The following is a 22,352-nucleotide window of genomic DNA, read 5'->3' as shown; positions in this document are numbered from 1 at the left end:
ACTGCTCTCTAAAAAGTAAAATTTCAAATCCAAGCTTTCGCTGATCAACGGCATCATTAGGATTTAGGAGTTTATTATTAAGAAAAATTGACAAAATACAAAATATGATGTACCACTGCTCGCAATTAGCTACAGCCATTCGAGGCGAGCAGTGGATTGACGCATTAAATTACATATTAACATACAACTTATACTTAGTGGAATTACAATTATAATACTAAGTGGATTTAATTATTATCATACAATACATTATAATAGGCTTACAGAACTAAGAATTCAGTAAGAATAGTCACAATACTAATTTCAGAACTAAGAATTAAATAAGAATAATTACGATAGTAATTTCAAATAATGAAACCAAGAAAACAAAGTAATAGTTACAATATTAATTTACAGAGCTAAATATTAAGTGGAATAATTACAATACTAATTTCAGATAATGAAATCGAGAAAACAGAGTTTACTGAGATACAAAAGAATAAAAAGGGAGAACAGAATGATAATAATAATATCATAGTTAACAAATTACTCAGCAATTTGTCACCCACGACATTAAAAGGTAATCAAATAGTTTTCTCGTGAAACCAGGAAACAATTCCACCCGCGCTCCGCTAAAACTCCGACAATCTCCCTCGCCTAAAGGCTCGGGAAATTATCAGAATCCCGACAAAACGCGCGCGAAACCACTCCCCAATCTTACTCGTCTCCATTCGATCACACATGCTAATTAAATATTGACCAATATAACATATGGGAAAGACAAAGATTGACAGGAGAATTAAACAGATTACATTAGAAGCTGGAAGGATAACGCAGATTAGTTCAATTTTTACGGCGTATTCAAGTCCAGTAGATCAATATAATCATTTGCCTCCGAGAGTTTCTGAAGGAGCATATTGTAAATGTTGTGTTTAAATTTCGCTTTCGGCATTTGACGAATTTCATCAGATAGGTTATTTCAGATTCTAACACCGTTTCTTAAAAAAGACATGTTTTGCTTGTCTAATCTAGAGTATCCAAGAAAAAAGTTGCCTCTTGTCGATGATCTTGTGTTGTGTGAATGAATATTATGTTGGTAATTAAATAAATTACTTATTTGAGGTGGCGATGTGTTCTTTGAGACGTCATGCATTAAGATGGCAACTAACTTGAAGTAAAGCGGATCTAGAGGTAATAGACTGGAAGAAATGAAGAACGGTACTGCGTGAGTTTCATAACCACAGAATGTCTATATGGTCTTTGTTCTGGTAGGAATAGATATGTTTTTTAATGAACGAGTTTTCATCGTTGAGATGTTCTTTTTACGCGGTCGTGGATGAAGCGTGTCGTGCTACCAATGTATTGTTGATTGCAGCTGTTACACGTGAACCGGTACACGGCATTTCGTCGTAAACATAATCCGGTGTTAGAGATAGGGCATTTGCCTCTGGTTCATTTGCATATTTTGGGGGTGTGGGATAGGGCTTGTCTGAGCGTGTAGTCGGAAAAGACTTTTTTAATACAAAAACATGGCCGATGTGCATGTTTGTACAGGCACGCCAGTACAGTAATCTTGACATCACTGGTTGGTAATAACACATAATTGTTTATGTGTAGCTCTGTTTCCTTGATATTTCAAAATCGTCATCTAAAATTTTTTATTCATATATTTTAGAGCCAATTTCCTGTGACTTGAGTGAATTGGGCCTCAAGGAATGTATTCTGGCATGATGACTGAACGTGGTTTACTTACAGTCATAATTTTTGCTTTGCTGTCTATCAGTCAAGGTGAGCTTGAACAGACTTAAGGCATGGGGGGGGGGGAGGGGTAGCTGCGTAGCTGCCTAGATACTGGTATTGGTCCAGAAACAACATTTTCTCTGTTGCTTTCCGGAAATGCTAATTTAAGGTGGCTCACTTGGCTTTTCTTTTTGTTTTCAACATATTGATTCTTTCTTGATTGTCTCCTCTACACCTTTTCGTTTGTCTTCTCCTCCTTTTCTACTGACATTCAAAGTATCAAGATTATTTCTGCAAACTTTAGAAAGAAAAACATTTGGTCAAGCGCAGCCTTTATACTCTGATAGTTTAACATAGCTCATGAGTTAATTTTTTTGGAACTTTGCAGAAAGATAAATCTTGTTTTCTTGGTAATGATTCAGTCGTAAAAGGGCTTCGCTGAACTCGCTATTTAGTTACAAGGAGAGAAAGTTTAATTGTGGGTGTTTACAAGAGCGTTTACTGTAGCTATGGAAACCTTGTATGTGTAAAAACTTGAAATGATTAGGATTTTGACACTCTTTCCAAGGGTATACACCAAAAAAGTGGAGTTGCATGGATAGAGAAGTAGTGTCTTCCCACCTTTTTTAAAGAATTCCTTGCCATTTTATCAAAGCTTGCAGCTGCCTTCTTTTCAAATCCCAATTTCACTTACTCATGATTTCAAGACTCTAGCATTGAATGAGTTGTATCTTTCCAAAAGCTTCTACAAACCAATCGTTACTTCATCGAAAACGAACTGATCTTAATGAAAGTGAAAACATGGTGATTCAAATGGAAGCGAAAACGAAGTGGCCTTAACGAGAGCACTGTATGTCATGCTCACATAGATTTTTTTGTCCCAAATGTACTACAAATATTTTCACAGACACTTCTGTGTTCTATAGTCCTTGTGTCTTACATTAAGATTGATTTCAGCTTTTTTGACTTGCAGGTTTGGAAAGCTGTTCTGAGCCGTGTCTCATATACACTGCCAGGAACAGAATTGATGCCATTGAGTTAGCTTCCTCCAGAGTGGTCAACCTGGCGTCCAATCTCACGTTCCCAGTCGATATTGCCGTCGATGTAAGAGAACGAACATTTTACTGGAGTGACATCAACCAACGTGTTATCAAACGTATGAACATGTCCAGCGGTGTCACCAAGGACATTATTACAGAGGATCATGGATATGTCGGCGACCTTGCTGTGGAATGGGAAAGTCACTTGCTGTACTGGACAGATCCGTATTACGACAGGATTGAAGTTGCTTCGTTAGACGGCTCTAAAAGAAAAGTGCTTTTCGCCGATTCCTTGAGCAATCCGGTTGGAATAGCGGTGCACCCAAAGAAAGGGTGGGTAAAGAGTGTAAAATGATCGTTTTCATTTAAGCCGACATAATTTGCTCTTAAAAAGCCGGCTTTTCATGTGGGAAAGCATCTTTATGCAGTTTCACGGTTATTTGAGGAGGAACTTGAAAATGAAATGAACAAGCCCTCCTGAGAGTTATGGATCGTTATCTCTGAATTATTTAAACTTAGAACAGTCCTAGTCAAGTTAAGAGCGGCTATCGACGATTGGCAATTTTTATTTTATAGTGCAAGTCTAGAAGCTATTATCTTTAACCCCTTATATTTAACATGCGATGAGGCGTTCCTTAATTTGAATTGTGCTGGAAAGGCGAAGCACCAGCAAATACAACATACGACCGAAGAAAAACCCTGTTTATTTCCCCCCGATACACAACTATTTATTTCCCTCCGATATACAACTATTTCAGATGGATGTTTTGGACAGACACGGGGCTAACTTCCAAGATTGAACGAGCGACCTTGGCTGGCTTTGAGCGAACTGTCCTGGTCGATCTCACAAAATCATCTCAGTTCTGGCCTTATGCTATTTGCGTAGACTATACCAATGATCGCATCGTTTGGGTTGATGCCTTTACTAGTGCAGTTGATTCGGCTGACCTGCAGGGGAAAAATCGACGAATAGTGGCATCCCAAGTGCCCATGTATCCTAATGATTTCATTCTCTATGGCGACACGTTTTACTGGAGCGACTGGAGAGAAAGTACCATTGAGATGCTTAACTGGACAACAGGCGATTACCTGGGGAACTTCAGTTCTGTGATTTCCGACCGTGTTTATGGTCTCAGTCTTCTTGACCAGTCAAGACAACCAGCCTCAGCAGGTGATGTAGGTTGTGCTTAACCTTTCAGTTTCCCATGAACATCGTCCTGTTTCAATACGAGTATTCAACTTTTGGCTTGACCATATTTTTTAATTTTTTAGTCGATGAAACTCTCGCTTGTCGCACTGTGTACTTGATGTATGTTATGCAATTAGAATAGCAATTGCATGTTTGTGAAATTTGAAATTCACATCGAGTGTTTTATTACGGGTAGGAAATCAACTTTGTAAGATGGGCAACGGAGGCTGTAGTCACCTATGCCTTTTGACACCCAACGGATCTTTGTGCGCCTGTCCTGATGGCTTTCCTTTGTCAACTGATGGAAAACGCTGCCTTACAGGTAAGAATTTTCTTTTTCTGTTATTTGATATCTAGTGATGGTTACTGCCTATACGTTTACTAGTTGCTAAAAATTTCCAATTAAAAACTTCGCGAAAGATATATCAAATAATAAAAAGGAAAATACGTTTTGCTTAGAGAGGGTCTGATCGATCATTGCAGTTACACAGCACTTCTAGCTGCGACCACTCTGCTCACCTTGGCGAAATAAAAATTGCCGATCTTTGTGGGTAATCAAGTAGCGAACCTCTCACGTTTTTATTCTTCTATTTTTTTGTGACCTAAAGTTCACCACCACCTTCTTCCCCTCCTCTTCCCCTCTTCCTGTTCCTCGACCTCCCCCACTCCTCCTCTTCCTCCTCCTCCTCCCCTTCCTCTCCTCCTCTTCCTGTTCTTCTTCCTCCCCCTTCTCCTCCACTTCTTACCCCTCTTCCTCGTCTTTCATTATTGCCCCTCCTTCCTTGCCCCACCTCTTTGCATATACAAAATGTGCATGGAAATGCTTCCGAAATAAGCCAGTTCTATTATAGATTGTCAATATTAGTGCTTTTTAAATAAATACGGTAAATAAAAAAAAATTAAGTTAATCGATATTACCGACATGCGCCATTTTGAAAAAGACTGCCCGGCTGTTTGTGGTAACGTGGAAGCCACGCAGAAATGGTTTAAGGGTTAAGTATTGCATAAAGAAAAAGCAGAACTCAGCCAAAAATGTAATTATTTATATCGCAACATCCCCATAAATCTAAATATCTTTACTTAGGTATCTACATCCGGAATACTTGAATTCCGCCTCTTTTTCCCCATTATCTGAAAATTGAAAAACGACATACCCCTTTAAAATCCTTTTTCTCTCTCGATTTCAGACATTAAAACATTTCTTCTCTTTGCTGAGGGATCACACCTTAGACAACTGGCTTTCAACGTTACATCGTCGCGCCGAATTCCTCTAAAAATACAAGCGTCACAACCCATGGCGCTTGATTTTGATTTTGTGGAAGGGAAAGTTTACTGGACAGACGTATCGCTGGGTACAATCTCCCGGGCGTATCTCAATGGATCTTTTCAGGAGACCGTGGTCACAGGTGGACTTCAACACCCGTATGGACTTGCTGTAGATCCGTTTGGTCAGAACATTTACTGGACAGACAGCACAGAAGAAGTAATTGGAATAGCATCCAAAGATGGACTTTACAGACGAGTACTCATTAAAGATAATTTGCAAGATCCAAGAGATATGATCTTGGACGTCACTCGAGGGTATACAAAACGTATCTCATTCTATATTTGATTGTTTTACAGATTATTCTATCATGATCAGTATGTTTAAAGTTTTTACACCTTTCTAATGTCAGCTTGCTTCAAAAATCAGTAAATTCATCAGTTAGGTGTGATGTGCAGTAAGGGGGTTTAAACTGAGAGTAACAGAAGATCCTAGATTTGTTGTCAGAGCGAGGCTAATCATGTAAATAACTGCTCTCTGTTAGCAAGGGACAGAAATCGTCACATTGTGACCTCTTTTTTAAAAACTCCTGGCTACGCCCCTGTTGTCATTAGAGTTAAGTGAAGAGTTGCTTGTAGTTCAAGACAACTAGCTTTCGTCAGTTGTGATTGGTCATTTTCGTGGAGTAAGTTTTTTTTTATTTTACGCACCTCTTTGCCTTCGGTAGTTATTTAGTGTCATCTAGAGATGAAATCGATGTAGGATTTTGATTTAGTTCTTCCTTTTCAATATTTTTGTTTGTAATTTTGCTGTTTTTACTTCTTGTTTGTTTTTCTTGCTCTTTATCACAAAAAAGATACATGTACTGGACAGACTGGGGATGGGACGAAAGGATAGAGCGAGCAGATATGGATGGCACAAACAGAAGAGTGATTGTTCGTTCAGGGCTTCTTTATCCGAACGGTCTGACTCTGGATTTTCTAAGGAATTGGCTATATTGGATCGATTCTGTTTATGGAAAACTGGAAGTGTATGAGTTTCCATCCAAAACAAGAAGAACCATTATCCCTGCATATGGGGAACCATTTCTTAAATCTCCACTGGGGCTGACATTATACGGGAGTTATTTCTTTTGGACTGACCAACGTCTTAATGGGATATATCGAGCGGACCGAGACACGGGAGGAAACGCTTCAAAAGTCCTATCGACGTCTTCTCGACCAGCGTTAATTCATGCGTACGACAGGAACATGAATATTACTCCAGGTATTTCAAACTCGACTGTCATCTTTATGGAAGAGATCATTGTGTAAAGCTTGCTTTAGCTTTAACGTCTTTGCTTTCAACTTGAGTTTTTCGTTGAGTTATTTCTTACAGTTCATTTTTTTCTGTTTCTAGTTCCTAGTTTACTTCTTAGCAACGTATAAAAAATAGAGGACAAAACGAGGATCCATTTTTAACCATTTTATTTTGCAGTAACGGATCAGTGCGCCAACCAAAGTGATGGATGCAGTCACTTTTGCTTGCTTACACCCAGTGGGCCAAAATGTTTGTGTTCTGAGGGGTTTAATCTTCACGATGACGGAAAAGGTTGCGAAGGTGACAGATTATTAGCATATAATCTAAATTGTTCAAATATTTTTAAAAGTAAATTAAATGTAAGACGAAACAAACAATATACCACTTCAATCCTTTGTACGACATAGACAGAAATAGTTTTTTCTCGGAATTTTAGGACTTTGTTTTAGAAAAGGCGGTGATTCCTTCTGCTTTCATTTGTGATTCTTAGACTGGCTGTTAATTGTGATAGACAGGCGTTTTAATTGGTAGAATTGTCTCTCTACAGCTCCAAGAGGAATTCTTTTGTATGCGGATTATTCATATAACAAGATAATGAAGGTTACTCCGAACGCCACTGGATCACTTTATCGATTGCCGTTGTCCAACATCCGTCGTCCTATCGCACTAGACTATGATGTAGTAGAAGACAGAGTGTATTGGACGGATAGTTCTAAGATCTCCCGCTCATTTCTTAATGGTTCTTCTCAAGAGATCATTATTGATACGAACTCATACAGCAGATACGGCCTAGCAGTGGACAGTGTTGGAAGAAATCTTTACTGGACGGATTATGGATCTGGAGCTGGTATGGTGGAAGTTTCCAAACTGGATGGTTCTCGACGGATGGCTCTTGTTACACATAACTTAAATCAACCCAGAGACATAATTCTTGATGTTTATAAGGGGTTAGTATGTGGTTAGTAAAGGTAATAACGTTATTTCGAGTGTGGTGTTAATGAGCACGAATTAATTCATACTTATTACCTTCTTAGCTATTTCAAAGTTCTCAAGAAGTGCATAAACAAATTCGATTGTCTTGTCAACGAGATGCTTTACATCAAACAATTAACAACGAGTTTGAACGTGCAAACGGATTCTATCCGTGCTAAAGTATTTGTGTCGCTACCTCCCCTATGCAAATTAGTTGTAACTCTTGAACTCGCATTTGTTAATTTTATTTTCATTTGTACCCTTGATAATGGCGTCATGAAGTCGCCGAAACGTCGGGATTTTATATCGTTCATTTTTACCTGTCTACTTATTACTGTTTTACATGAAAAAAGCAACACAGAAAGTCAAGACGAAATTTTGACTGCGCGTGCGCTATTTGTAAGTTGCACTCGTGTTACAAGCTTTCCTTTTGCATGAAAGTCGTTGTTTTCAGCCAATCAGAAGCACGTAATTTTTGCATGTACATTGTCAACAGGCGTATTAATGAGCAAGTTAAGAAGGCATAGGGATGAACAACGTTTGACATTTCAGTAAAGGGTCTTGGACTTTCCTCACGTTACACGCTGCAAACTGATAAAATTTGGAATCTTTTTTATTTCTAAATTTGTTTCAGTTAGTCATCCCAGTATCAGTATCGTACAATGAACTAGTCCGCGTGACATTATGGAGCTCGAAAGGGAGCTTTTACATACGGTCTTACTTCACATAGCCAAACGTAGTGTATTTTCGAAAGTGATCTTCTTTCGAGAAGATCATGATATTAGCATAACTGACGAAATTTTGTGACTGCAGATTAAATATGATGAGGGAATACCTTTATTTGTAAATATAAAAGCATTGATGTTAAAGTATTTGCGTTTCTCTTTTACAGAGTGATGTACTGGACAGATCGGGGTAACAGCCCAAAAATCGAAAGGGCTGATATGACAGGTAGAAATCGCGTTGTTGTCGTTAGCTCAAGTTTGTATCGGCCAAATGGACTCACACTTGACAGGAAGAGAAACCGCTTGTATTGGATCGATGCTGGGTACGCAAAATTAGAGTATCTGGATATGAATCAAAATAAGAGAGTGCTGCTATTAAGCTATTATTACAACCTATATTATTCCTTTGGTTTGACTCTTCTCGGAGATTACTTGTACTGGACCTCCTCGAGCTGGTCTAGGGGTGTTTATCGAGCCGATAAGGATACAGGTAGTGGTATCACCAGGTTCGTCAGCAGCACTGGATCGCTTAGGGGCATTCGTGGATATGACCTCAGTGAGCCCTTCACAAAAGGTAAAAAGAAACTCAAGAAGCAAAAATGCACTTTAGACATGTGAATTAATCTAGCCAAATCTTTCAAACGTGAACCCTTGCGAACCGGTCGTAAGTGGTTTCCTTCCATTCACTGGTCTTTTCTACCCAATTCTCACTCAATCTCAGCCCTTCTTTTCCAGCCTCTTTTAAATTCCATTCTACGGAGTCTTGTGGCTACCTTTCTAAACAATTCAATGATTATATTTCTCTCCGTTGCGAGGAAATTATGATGGGTAACATAGATCACCCGCCTCTTGTAAATTCACTAATCGGGCTCGAGATTCTCCATTTTACATGTCTTTTGATCTATTTTATTTAATCCTTTTTTCATCTGGAACTGAAATTCCTTCATGGCTACGTAAACTAACCAAACTAAACGCTTTCGCCTGATTCATTTCATATGATGAAATCGTAATGGCCCAACTACATTGGGCGAATCATTCCCTGAGAACCCAAAGTTTCGCTCTTCATCGAAATATTTAGTAACGAACGATCCAATGGCTTGCATTAAAACCTCTTTGAGTCACATTATGGTCCTTCAAAATAGCTTCACGATCTTGTTAACTACCTATTGAAATTTGTGTCTGAATTTAGCGAATTAAACGAATTTTTCCATTAAACCCAAGGGAACTCTTCTTGCCTTGGGGATTGCAGTCACATTTGTGTGCTGTCTCCTAATGGAAGTGAATGCGCATGCCCAATCCACTTTACCCTCGGAGAAGATAAGAAGACTTGTGAACATGACGGTAAGTAAAAGCAGTACAAACTCTTTAAGGATACAAGAATTCAGATTTTTTACCCTTTTTATTAAAAGCATCCCAAAGTCTTAAAAATTAATGTAGGTGTAGCTAAGTGTCGGTCGAAGGTGTTGTGCACATACTTGAATGTCATGTACTCTAAATAGTTGCAATTAAATATGCTAATTTAGACTGTATTTAAGACTTGTGCGTAAGTTTGAATTGGAATGTATTTTGCGTATTTTGAGTGAAGTTGGATACTACAGTAGGTGCAAGCATTTGCATTTTGACATCGACCTGAAATCGATCACGTGGTTGTGTGCGCTCAGTACTAAGATAAAGAGCTTCCAGCTCACATTACTCCACCGACGAATAGCAACGGATTCCTTTTTATCTAAAATAGAAATCTCAGAGACTACCTATCGTTATTTGTGCAAAACGGACAAGGAAACAGTGACTCATCTTTTTTGGGAATGGTCGACAACGAAAACTTCTCTTTTCGTTTCAATCTATTTGATATCAGCCTCATGAGTTTTTGATATCTATGAATGTTGATTATATTTATTGCTGTAACTTTGAGAACATCTCTCTATCTATTAGAGAATATGCGCAACAGATTAAATGTATTTAGAAATTAAAAAACAAATATCCATCGTGACTGATTCACAGCACAAATTTTAACAGAAGTGGCACACAATACTTCATGCACTATTATTTCTGTATAGTTTGCAGCAGTGTAGGTATTGTAACTCAATGTATGTATGTATGTTAAGGTAAGTATTTTAAGTAGTGTTCCTTGTGTGGTTATTATTTAAAGAAGAAAAAGTTTGAAGATTTTCGGCGCTTTTAGTAAAGCTGTTAATATTAGGTCCATCTTGAACAACATGATTTACTTGGCTGTTTGCCTAGATTTTTTAAAAAAAAATCATTTTTCTTTTCCGTTTCTTTTAGTTCCTCAGAAGATATTACTTTTCGCTGATAGCGGTCAGAGGCAAATATATACATTATCTCTAGACGAATCGAACATGAGCTCCAAATCTCTACCAAAAGCTCATCAGAATTATCGGCCTGTAGCACTTGACTTCGACATCACAGAAGATAGAATATATTGGACGGATATATGGTCGAATACAATATCTAGGATGTTCATCAATGGATCGTCACCTGAAGTTGTTGTTTCCAGAGGTGTTTATTATCCCTATGGGTTGGCGGTTGATCCAATGGGAAAAAACATTTACTGGACTGATCATACTCTTAATAAAATTGAAGTTTGCAGAATGGATGGATCAATACGAAAAACATTGATTTCCCGAGACCTAGATAATCCAAGAGATATAATCGTGGATCTCAACGAAGGGTAAGATCCTTAGTAAGTTTGCAGTTACATGTAAGAGTGTTGGGGGTAATAAATAATGAATAAAAAATTAATGAATTAGATATCGCGAACACTGCTCAGGAGCAGCTTTTTTGAAATGCTTGTGGATAATAATTTTTTCAGCGTGAACTAGGAAATTTTGACTTAAATAGGGCTTCAACAACACTTACCCACAAGCACCTTTCTAGCTAGAGTGCAGCTGGAAAGTGAAATGTCTCCATTTTTTCATACTCCTGCATGAAAGCTCAATTTTCACATTTTACGAGGAGCTTGTAAATATTATCGTTTGTCTTTGTTTGACTCGTAATATCACTGTGGAGACGGAGACGTCTCGGCCAAAATATCGGTCTTCATCCGTTCTGAGAATAGTTAATGTTGAAATGTCTAGAAAAGTCATAATCTAAATATCAAGAGTCAGTGACACTGACTTTTTTGTCATCTGCTGACCATAGTTTCTTTTAATATCGAGGGAGATGAGAGCATTTTTTTGGCTTTATAAATCAGTTTGAAATAACTTTACATCAGTTAAAGCTTGCTGTCGACTGCGTCGCGAACTTATTCTGGTTGGTTTCACAACTTGTATTTAATCGATTCCCCCTTTTTTACTTAAATACAGTTTAATGTACTGGTCCGACTGGGGCGCCAGCCACAAAATTGAGGTCGCTAGCATGGATGGAAACAACAGAAGCGCACTGGTTAGAAGAGGGCTTTATTGGCCAAATGGGCTAACTTTGGATGGAGAAAATAACAGGCTTTACTGGGTCGACGCATGGTTCCATATTTTGGAATACTACGACCTAGAGCGTCACACGATTAAATCTCTGTTTCGAGACAGATATGTACTACGGAACCCGTTTGGTTTGACATTGCTCGAAGATAACTTATACTGGACCGATTCAAGTTTGGGTGTTGTTTACAAGTCACAAAAAGACTCTCCATCAAATGCAACAGTTCTCGTTAGCGGTTTATCAAGACCATATGATATACATGCTTACGACAGGAATCGGACTTTTCCAGGTATTCGATAGGCTATCACAATCAGTCTTAACCATTTCTCATTTTCTCCCTCTTACACATCTACTCGTTTCAATTTTGTATTAATTACATGAAACAACCTCCAGTAACTAAACTATCTACCAAGCTTGTGATGAAACGACTTCAAGCTGTTTTTTTTTCTTCATCCGCCTCAGATCAGTTGCTTTGGGAGATTATAATTTGAATTTCGTTCCAAAATGGTGCACGGAAATATTTCCTTTACAAGCTTTTGCGAAAACGTGTCTGATTTTCACAGTTATTATTGATAAATTTGACATTAACAGTTATTTTTCTTTGCTTCCATTTCAGACCATCCCTGTTCCTTTTCCTTTGGTGGATGTTCTCATCTCTGCCTTGTGAGACCGAAGGGATACAAATGCGCATGCCCCGATAATCTCGAACTGTCGAAAGATGATAAAACATGTATCCCACAAACATACAGTAAGACGCATGTGACATACTAACATGCTAGTCATATTAGTATCCCCTTAAACTCTTCGGCTGTAAATAAACAGATTATAAGGTGAAGAAGATCTTGATCAATCCTTTTCCTGACGCCGGCTCTTGGGTGAAATATTTTCATTCTTCTGGTTCAAACACATTTCATGAAAGTATCATAGTTGACTTCAACTCTTGTAATGTCGTAAGAGTTGTAACGATAATTAACTCTTGCGTTTCATTTTCATTTCTTGTCAGTAACTGTAATGAATCTAAATGATGATTTTGTCTGTATCCAGCTTTCTAAGCTAACTGCATCAAATTATTCGTTCAGTATTTCAGAAATTCTTGCTGTTTGCTGATGCCTCGCACGCAGAAATATACATCGTCGATTTGGATGATTCCAATTTTTTGGCCAAAGCTCTGCCAATAGGAGCCTATATGTATCGACCAGTTGCACTTGGAATGGACCTTACAGACAACAGGGTCTACTGGACAGACGTCAGCCTAAACAGTATCAGGAGGGCATTCATAAATGGCACATCACCAGAAATTGTAGTTTCTGTTAATGTGTCTCATTCTGATGGACTCGCTGTCGATCCAGTGGGAGGAAACATCTATTGGAGTGACACTGTCACTAAAAGGATCGAAGTCAGTAGAATGGATGGGACCATGAGAAAAGTGTTGATAGACAAGGATCTAGACCAACCTAGGGATATAATTCTTTATCTTACTGAAAGGTAAGTTCTTTTCCTTGGTCATTGTCTCCCCAAGGTAATTCCTTATCATTGCATTGCGCATCCTGTATTGCGCATAACATCACATAATTTGGCGAGTAAGTTTGCGCATTCTTAAAACATGGTATTGTTATTTTCAATCAATGGACGAGGTAGATAGGTATCAGGGTCTTTTGCTCACGAACCAGCACGTGACCTACACGTTTTATTAGATCATCTTCTTGACCAAGTTGTCCCCTTGAAGTAAGATTAATTAAAAATAGGCAGCAAATTATAACTTTGAAAGCAACGACTCTTGGAACGTTTTGAGTCGATCATGTTCAAGATCGTGTGATTTTTTCATAAATTGTAGATAAACTTGTTCCATGCGCTCAATACTTTTTATTAGTCAAGTATTTTTTCGAGTTTTAGTTTAAAAGCTCTTTCTCCCAGCCACTGAAAAATGTTCGCCGATGAAATAACGCCCATGATTAGTGCCAATACAATTATAAATGGGGTACGATTGGTGTATCGTATTTCTTTAGCAGGCACGGTGAACTTTTTTATTTTAGTTCTTAAAGATTGGTAGGGAAAATCAGAGGACATTGTTAAAGAAATCGTTCGACAGTTTTTTTTTTCTGAGGAATCACTTTATCTACTGTACCCTCTATTGTTATAAAACGATTTACATATTTAAAAGAAGCTTATTGCTTTAGTTCTATATTCCCATGCATACTTGTAGGATCATTCAATTTCGTCAAAAAAATAAAATAAAATAAAAATTAAAAAAAAAAACCTGTCGTGTCCTGCGAAAAAAAGGGGAAACAAACGAGTCTTTCTACTCTTTTTACACTGTCTCTGGATATTACGTCTCTTTACATTCCTAATGGCGAAGGCCTTCTGGCCCTTAAACATTTTTTTGATCAACGTGCTGTTAAGAAACCTAAATCTGAAACACTACTACGTGCTCACACTCAATTGTTTTTCATTCGGGGACAACTTCTTCAAACAAACCAGTGGTGTAGCCATGGGCACCAAAATGGGACCTAGCCATGCCAATCTTTTTGTAGGTTTTGTCGAACACCAATTTTTCAGCTAATACAACGGCTCCAAACCTGAACTCTACGGTCGCTACATCGACGACTGTATCGGCGCTACCTCTTCTACCAGAGAGGAGCTGACTCAATTCATAACCGCAGTCAATTCTTTTCACCCGCTCTGAAATATACCTGGGAAATTTCTGACAATTCTTTATCCTTTTTAGACATCAAAGTTTCAATTGAAGGCAACACTTTATGCACTAGTGTGTATACAAACCTACAGACTCGCATAATTACTTGTTATATTCGTCTTCGCATCCATCCCTAGTTAAGAATTCCATTCCTTTTCATCAGTTTCTAATTACAAGACTTCGTCGTTTATGTAGTGATGACTCTGATTTCCACCACAAATCAGAGTCAATGTGCCAGTTTTTCGATAAACGTGGTTACCCTGATTCTGTCGTTCAATTGGGTTATCACCGCGCCCAACTTATTGATCGACATTCAGCACTACAAACGTCACGAAAGGAAGATTCCGACCGCATTCCATTCACTCTCACGTTTCACCCTCACAACCACTCAGTTAAATCCAGCATTCTTGAAAACTTTAAATTACTTTAAAACGATCCAGAGACAAGCACTATCTTTTCGCAGCCTCCGCTCATTTCATTCAAACGCGACATAAACATAGGCAATTTTTTTGTCAGAAGTTCTTTGCACACTAATGACCAACCAGGCACTTTTAAATGCGCTCGTGCACGATGCAAAACGTGTCCTTTCATTCACAACACTGATAAAATATCGGGACCCAAACGATTCATTAAGATCACCGATCACTTCACGTGCACCTCCGCCAATTTAATGTATTGCATAACTTGCACTTATTGCAAAAAGATATACATCAGCGAAACAGGCAGAAGACTAGGTGACCGATTCCGAGAACACCTTCGCAACGTGGAAAGGAATGACAAGGACACATTGAAACCAGTCGCTAGACATTTTAATTTACCTAATCATTCTAAGCAACATATGGCAATCTGCGGTCTTTCCTTACACTTAGGTAGCACAGAAAGCCGTAAAACTCTTGAACAAAAGCCCATCTTTCAAACCGGCAGTCTAAATCCCATAGGGATCAACGAACGCTTTTCATTCCACTAATTTATTCGTGTTTTTCTCGTTGCCATGTTCCCACCAATAACGTAGCTCCATTCTCTGCCTTTAAAAGCACACACAACCCACAATTCCCCTAACGCTCGAAACGTCAGCTTTTGTAATCGTTAGGGTGGCCAATTTACCATTTCAACTTTGTTGATATATCCAAAATATTTCTACTCTTTTGTTGCGAACAGAAATTTTTCTTAAAGTTTATTAGTGGTGTTAGGTTTCAGAAATTACTTTCTACCGTAAACATGCAGTTGCTTTTAGTTCTTACTGGGTAAGCATCAGCTAACTAGAGCCTACAAAAAGAATGTATTAGTGCCAGTTTGTTTTGTTTTTTTTTTTCAAGAAAATAGAGTCGACAGTGTGTCTAACTTTACGGATATGACGCAAGAGATTTTTAAGAGAGATGTCATTACAATCTTTTCCGCTCCCTGCACCACCAGTGCACTTTTAGCCAAATAGAATCATAGCTTGATTTCCTCTCTTTTTAAGGTTGGTGTATTGGTGTGACTGGGGAAACGTGCCGAAGATTGAAGTCGCTAACATGGACGGATACAGTCGACGCATATTGGTCGAAAGAGGATTATACTGGCCAAACGGTCTCACTTTAGATGAAGCAAATAATAGGCTCTACTGGGTAGACGCATACTTTGACATCCTTGAATACTATGATTTGGAACATCAGACCATAACAACTTTAATGCAAGATAGTTCCAAACTACCACATCCGTTTGGTTTGACGCTGCTCGAAGATCACTTGTATTGGACAGATTGGCGGTTAGATGTTGTTCATCGAGCGGAAAAAAAGACACTTTCAACTATGACAGTTGTTGTCAGTGGCCTTGGTCAACCGATGGATATACATGCGTATGATAGAAATAAACCTCTCCCAGGTGAAAAAAACTCCCAGCATCTTAGCTTTATGTATTTTTCGGTCTTTTTCTGAGCAACCTACAAAGACATTTTGAAGAGATATCCACTGTACGTTCTACATTAGGCTGCTTTTGACCAGTCCCATTCGGATACTGCGAAAAAAATCATTAATGATTTCCTTACTTGCCTACTAATCTACTCGACTGAAGACATTTTACCTCATAAATAATGTATTGCAGTTCTCAACTCTGACAGAAAGAGATGGTGTAGTAGAGTATGAAACAAAATGACCATTAAGAGCATGAAAAAATATATTCCTCGCAATTGTGATTCTATTTAATTAGTTCTTATCTTGCGTTATATCTTGAAATTGAATCCGTGATCGCACAGATCGCGGAAAACGCTAAACAAATGCTTATGTTTTCCTAGTTTGTACAAGCTATCATGATTGTTTTAAGTAAGGAATATAAACCAACAACTTATAATTAGTTTCCTTTCATGATAATCGACGCTTACCTTATTACTATATTTGTGCCATATCATATTTAGGTATATATTCGGGGCTGGAGGTAGACTCGTACTTTTTCTTATGAATTTGAAGGAGGTCAAATCGACATCTTATCAAAAAAGTAAACAGGTTACCTTGGTACAGAGCACCTGATTATGTCAAAGTTTCGTTTCAACAGATCACCCCTGCTCTAAGTCCTATGGTGGGTGTTCTCACTTGTGCCTTTTAAGGCCGGATGGATATAGGTGCTCCTGTCCAGACTACTTGCAACCTGGTGAAAATTGCTCTACGTCCGGTAAGTGTTCTACGTGACGATGGCCTTCTGGTTTTGACCTAGAATGTCGTGAATTCAGCGGAGTCAGACATACCATTGTCAGAAGTTTTCCTAATTAGGTCTACATAAGACAAAGCAACGAGAGATAAACGACAGCTTTCTTTACTCGACGAGTAAGCAAAAATACAGTGGTCTGGTTGTTAATGCCGGTATGCTCCGGCGTACATTTGTCTTTGGGCAATATCTGTTCCTTTGAGCAACTATTTTTCCTTAAACGTTTTTGCTTCTCTTGACAAATCATGTTTATGAGAACTTTCTCTTCAAAAGGAGGCTATTGTTTATTTATGTCTAATCAAAATCCCTCCTCTCCAAAATTAGTCCACCTCCATTCTCCACCTTCTTCAAGTAAGCCTCAGGCCACAACTTTACAGACCACCAGGCAGACAACCAGACAGCAGAAAACGAACAAACCTCCAGCTACAACCCCCCAAACCACCAGGAAGACCACCAGACAGCAGACAAGCAACAAGCCTCCAGCTACAACCCCTCAGACCACCAGGCAGACAACCAGACAGCAGACAACGAACAAACCTCCAGCTACAACCCCCCAAACCACCAGGAAGACCACCAGACAGCAGACAAGCAACAAGCCTCCAGCTACAACCCCTCAGACCACCAGGCAGACAACCAGACAGCAGAAAACGAACAAACCTCCAGCTACAACCCCCCAAACCACCAGGAAGACCACCAGACAGCAGACAAGCAACAAGCCTCCAGCTACAACCCCTCAGACCACCAGGCAGACAACCAGACAGCAGACAACGAACAAACCTTTAGCTACAACGCCTCAGACCACCAGGAAGACCACCAGACAGCAGACAACAAATAAACCTCCAGCTACAACCCCCCAAACCACCAGGCAGACTACCAGACAAAAGACAAGCAATAAACCTCCGGCTACAACCTTTCATACCACCAGACAACAGACAAGCAACAAAATTCCAGCTACAACCCTTCTGACCACCAGGAAGACCACCAGACAGCAGACAAGCAACAAGCCTTCTAGTACAACCCCTCAGACCACGAAACCACAGACAACCAACAGGCCTCCAGCTACAATCCTTCAGACCACCAGAGGGCAGACAACTAACAAGCCTCCAGTTACAACCCTTCAGACCACCAGACAGCAAACATCCAACAGGCCTCCAGTTACAACCCTTAAGACCACCAGACAGCAAACATCCAACAGGCCTCCAGCTACAACCCTTCGGACCACCAGAGAGCAGACAACCAACAGGCTTCCAGTCACAACCCTTCAGACCACCAGACAGAAGACAACCGACAAACCTCAAGGTTCAACCTTCTACACTACCACACAGCAGTCATCCACCAGAAACCAATCAACTCCTTCTAGTCCAACTGATTGTCGCTCTAGCAAGTGTAAGAATGGAGGATCTTGTGTAATTCCTGGTTTTTTCTGCGAGTGTCCGAAGTATTACGTTTGGGACCTTTGTCTTGTTTACGTTGGTAAGCATGAATCAATTAAATTGAGCTTATACTCTTTCAGGAAATTGTGCGTCCAGTTTTTAGGGAAGGGGGGGTTTATGTAAGGCGGCGATGGAATGCATAGAACCACGGTGGCACCCTAAGCATTCTATAATTTTTCAAGTGGACTAACCGGTTATGGTTATTGGCGTCTAAAGGGGCTCCTGTTTGTAAAGTTTATTTGGTTTAACTAGGTCATCTCTACCCTGATGTCACAGGGGCATATATGTTTGACAACAAGCCAGACACGAAAGTGTAGATAACAGGCTAGATTGTAAGAATTCCTATTCTATAGAAATATTAACGGAGATGATATCAATTATACTCCCCTTTGTGTCAATAGTCATATAAAATCAGTAACGATTACAAAACGTGAGAATGCAAGTACTGGCTAGAAGTACTTCACAAGATCTCGTGAAAGGGTTGATACCTTCCAGTAGAATCACTGTAATTGTCGGAGGGTCTTCTAAGGATTCCTGCCTTATTTTAGGTTCCAGCACCGTAGAAGTAGAGGTAAATCTTCGAAACGAGGTAAGGATGCTGCGTTTCTTTTCGTGCTGACCCTTTTTCCCCTCCTCCCCCTAGCGTAACTAGCTTTGTATTTTTTAAGGCATTCAAAGTTCGGTCGGTAGGAAATACTAGAATTACGGTAAATGAAATTTTGATTGACGAAAGAAGTCATACAATTTTATTCAACTTTAATCTTATCAAGGAAAAGATACATTTGTTACATTTGTTTCGGTGGATTTCCTTTCATCTCCCTCACATTCTATAAACAACAATTCTCACCGTATATAGCGCCGGAAGCTGAATAAACCCCAGGTTTTGTTTAAATTGCGAAAAGAGTGCTGAAGGAAATCCACAATCCTCTTTTCATGTCATTTAATTTGTTTAGAAACAATGGATATCATATAACTTCCAAGCGGCAGTGGCAAAAGCTTGCACGAATTTTTTTTGCGGAGATGAGGAATGTGGAAGGTAAGGGTAGGATTCGATTTATATATTTACACTCCTTACATTGAGGAGTGATCTCCATTTAAATAAGAAAAATCAAAGTGCTGATGAAATAAGTCCGTTTATCTGATTGACAAACATTCGAACATTACGTAAACTTTACATTAGAAGAAAATCTTGAAAATCTAGACAACTCCCCATTTAGACCAAGCAGCGAACTTACTCTACCCCTCTATCACTTTTTAGGCTTATCCTAAAATTGTTGATCGATACATTTGTAGCACGTCAAAAAAGGATAAAAAGTTCTTGGTTTCCGATACTAAAATACTTGGACTTTCCATTGGCGGAGAAAACAGTTTGAGAGTAGAAGTGGCTGTTTTATTTCCATCTGTGGAAGGCCAGGTTCCTGAGCCTTTACCTCGTGCTACACTAGAACAAATACTGCAAAAAAATGAAGAAAGTCTTGGGGAAGCCATGGGAGGCACAATCATCAGAATCGGTAATGAAATTTTTTACCTTTATGCACCACACTAGAGAAAGCCAATCAGTCAGTTTCTTTAATTATCGTGAAAACAAGCGCTCTTTTAGGTTAAAGGAAGACAGGTTTCGACAAGGCAGTCTATGGGTAACCACTGGTTTAAGTATCCATACTCTGGCCTCTACATCAGTTGCTGCAGAGTTTCAAAATTTCATTTTCACAATCATCAGGATCGGTAACCACATTTTTAACCTTTATTCCACTTCACGTATTTTTGATTTACCTCTTTTTTCTGATTAATCAATCAAGCGGTTAACTTATTACTGTGACCCAAAATTCCAATAGGTCAAAAATTCTCGATATAGACCTATACGTTTTGATGATTATAAAGGAATAGATTTTTATCTCGCATATTCTTCCTTGAGTTCATAAAGCTGATATCACAAGTATATCAAATACAGACTCCCAACTGAGTGCTCAAAATGGTAAGATTCCTTCCCTTGTACACTGTATACTAAGTTTGGCTACGACTATGATAGGACTTCACGAAATCTGTGTCAAACATTGCAGGAGATATGTTTTTTTTAATCACCTTGTTTGTGGTATATGAACTCAGACACCGGGTCCTGAAATACGGCCTGTGTGTATTACGGCTAGTTTGAAACTGTAAAACAATTAAAACATTTTAACTTTTTTTCCAGGCAAACGACGAGTAGAGAACCCAACAAATAGTGAAAGGTCTACTCAAGATAAGGAGACGTTTAATTTGCCAATTGTTGCTGGGCTGGGGGGCACTGTTGTTTTGTTGGTGTTAATTTTGGCATTCGTCGTCTACCAAGTCAAGCGGTGAGGCTTTCAAAAGAACTTATTCTATTTAATCAACCAATCAATCAATCAATTAGTCCATCGACCAGTCACAATGAAGTAGGCCCACATGTTTTGGCTTCGATATTTTCAATCCTGTTAATTTTCTTCATTCTTGTCACTCTTCTATCTTTTTCTACTTCATTCTATTTGTTTTAGTGCTGGTGAGTCTCAGTCTTCCAGAAAACTCTTCAGTATTTACGTTCGACTCGACGAGGGTGTGCGCAATCCATAATCTTGGGTGTCCTGTGGAGTTTCGAGGGTGATCTATTTTGAGATCTGTTCGTCGACTGCATGCTTTTTCTGCGCCATTTTGAATGACGTCATATGTCATACGTTGTATGTGTTAACAATAAAAAAATGGGAGCCTGCGCGGCCGACTTTCAAGATTTTAAAGTCGGACTTTCCTTTCCTTTCCGATCAAGTTAGACATTCAAGAACCCATAATTAAAAAAAAATTAAATATGCTATAGAATAGTCAGCTTGAAAAATGATGGACATAAATTAGCTTCTGAGTCAACGACACCACGATTCTCTGAAGCGATACAAATTGGGGCTGAAGGTAAAAGCCGAGCCTTTGAAATTCAAGCGAGGCTTGGCGATAATTTGAAGATTCCAAGGCCCAGTAAATATTATGTTTGAGTAAAAAATTAGCATATTTTCATCTTTTATCTTGATTACTGTGTTAAAACCTAAATTCAAGTAACGCTTTTTTTCTTTAAAAATAATTTAAAATGCTCTTTCTTTTACTGGATCTTGTTTTTGGAAAAAATGATTTATAAAAGTTTACTACGCATTGAGTTTGGTTTTGCAGACCTTTCTGGTTTCTTGCCATTTGCTTAGGCTTGCGTTATACTAGGTGTCAATGGGCTAGAACAATTTTTGAGCACCTATCTTCAACTGACTTCACAAGGAGCTTGAGCCCCTCTGAACGAAATAGCAAACACGGACAACCACGCTAGACTCTAGAGTCAACCGATGAATCGAACGCACTCCATTAGCTATAATTACTTCTAGTTTATACATTTACTCTCTTATAAATCACTTACTCCGGCTGCGACAAAAATGAGCCAAAATATCGCGAAGAGCCCTTTGAGCTTGGAGACATCTCAATAACTTGCGACTGCATGAAAAATTTCATTTTCTTCTCTACTTGAAAACGGAGTGAATAAACAAGACAGAGGCCATTTATGAGGAAGGGGTCGTTGTTTTCGTGGTTTTCATATTTCGTCTGATTTGTCTTTCAGGAAAAGAAATGATGCAGGGAAAAGGACAGACAACATCTATTTACACAGTGACTTGGTTCATTCCAGAGCCAATTCTATCGCAACATTTGAAAATCCAGGATATATTGCGGAATTTCCGATGTATGAATCCATCCCCCACAGAGGTGGATCGGTGACATCCAGACAAGAGCAGGTCAACGGGGTTGCATCCTTTGAAAACAACAATGCAACACAGGAAGCGCCCGAGAAAACGTTCCTGAGTAATCCAACCTATGGTTTGCCATTCGCTGAAGATCCTGCAATCACCGAAGATTCTCAAAATCGT

General features: G+C 39.0%; 1 protein-coding gene across 2 annotated transcripts in view; it reads left to right on the top strand.

The window, feature by feature from the left end:
• Positions 1-596: 596 nt before the first annotated feature.
• Positions 597-22,352, top strand: part of LOC111323651 (low-density lipoprotein receptor-related protein 5-like) — a 22,430-nt gene continuing 674 nt past the window's right edge. The window contains exons 1-23 of one of the 2 annotated variants that reach the window (XM_088758838.1): positions 779-1,170; positions 1,655-1,767; positions 2,693-3,092; positions 3,518-3,930; positions 4,145-4,270; positions 5,136-5,529; positions 6,069-6,478; positions 6,689-6,811; positions 7,059-7,458; positions 8,376-8,782; positions 9,430-9,549; positions 10,492-10,897; positions 11,532-11,932; positions 12,260-12,391; positions 12,723-13,128; positions 15,798-16,198; positions 16,865-16,981; positions 17,339-18,487; positions 18,996-19,036; positions 19,401-19,483; positions 19,741-19,958; positions 20,639-20,783; positions 22,049-22,352. The exon at positions 22,049-22,352 is cut by the window's right edge and continues 674 nt beyond it. In XM_088758838.1, the coding sequence (XP_088614964.1) occupies positions 1,695-1,767; positions 2,693-3,092; positions 3,518-3,930; positions 4,145-4,270; positions 5,136-5,529; positions 6,069-6,478; positions 6,689-6,811; positions 7,059-7,458; positions 8,376-8,782; positions 9,430-9,549; positions 10,492-10,897; positions 11,532-11,932; positions 12,260-12,391; positions 12,723-13,128; positions 15,798-16,198; positions 16,865-16,981; positions 17,339-18,487; positions 18,996-19,036; positions 19,401-19,483; positions 19,741-19,958; positions 20,639-20,783; positions 22,049-22,352 (6,669 nt within the window). In that variant the 5' untranslated portion in view covers positions 779-1,170; positions 1,655-1,694. Of the gene's footprint in view, positions 1,171-1,654; positions 1,768-2,692; positions 3,093-3,517; positions 3,931-4,144; positions 4,271-5,135; positions 5,530-6,068; positions 6,479-6,688; positions 6,812-7,058; positions 7,459-8,375; positions 8,783-9,429; positions 9,550-10,491; positions 10,898-11,531; positions 11,933-12,259; positions 12,392-12,722; positions 13,129-15,797; positions 16,199-16,864; positions 16,982-17,338; positions 18,488-18,995; positions 19,037-19,400; positions 19,484-19,705; positions 19,959-20,638; positions 20,784-22,048 lie in introns of those variants that run through there. The other variant, XM_088758839.1, reaches the window with a different exon arrangement.

The sequence above is a fragment of the Stylophora pistillata genome, chromosome 4, assembly GCF_964205215.1.
Source record: "Stylophora pistillata chromosome 4, jaStyPist1.2, whole genome shotgun sequence".
NCBI classification, from domain to species: domain Eukaryota; kingdom Metazoa; phylum Cnidaria; class Anthozoa; order Scleractinia; family Pocilloporidae; genus Stylophora; species Stylophora pistillata.
Note: the sequence above shows the minus strand (reverse complement) of the source record. Positions and strands in the feature narration are given on the sequence as shown.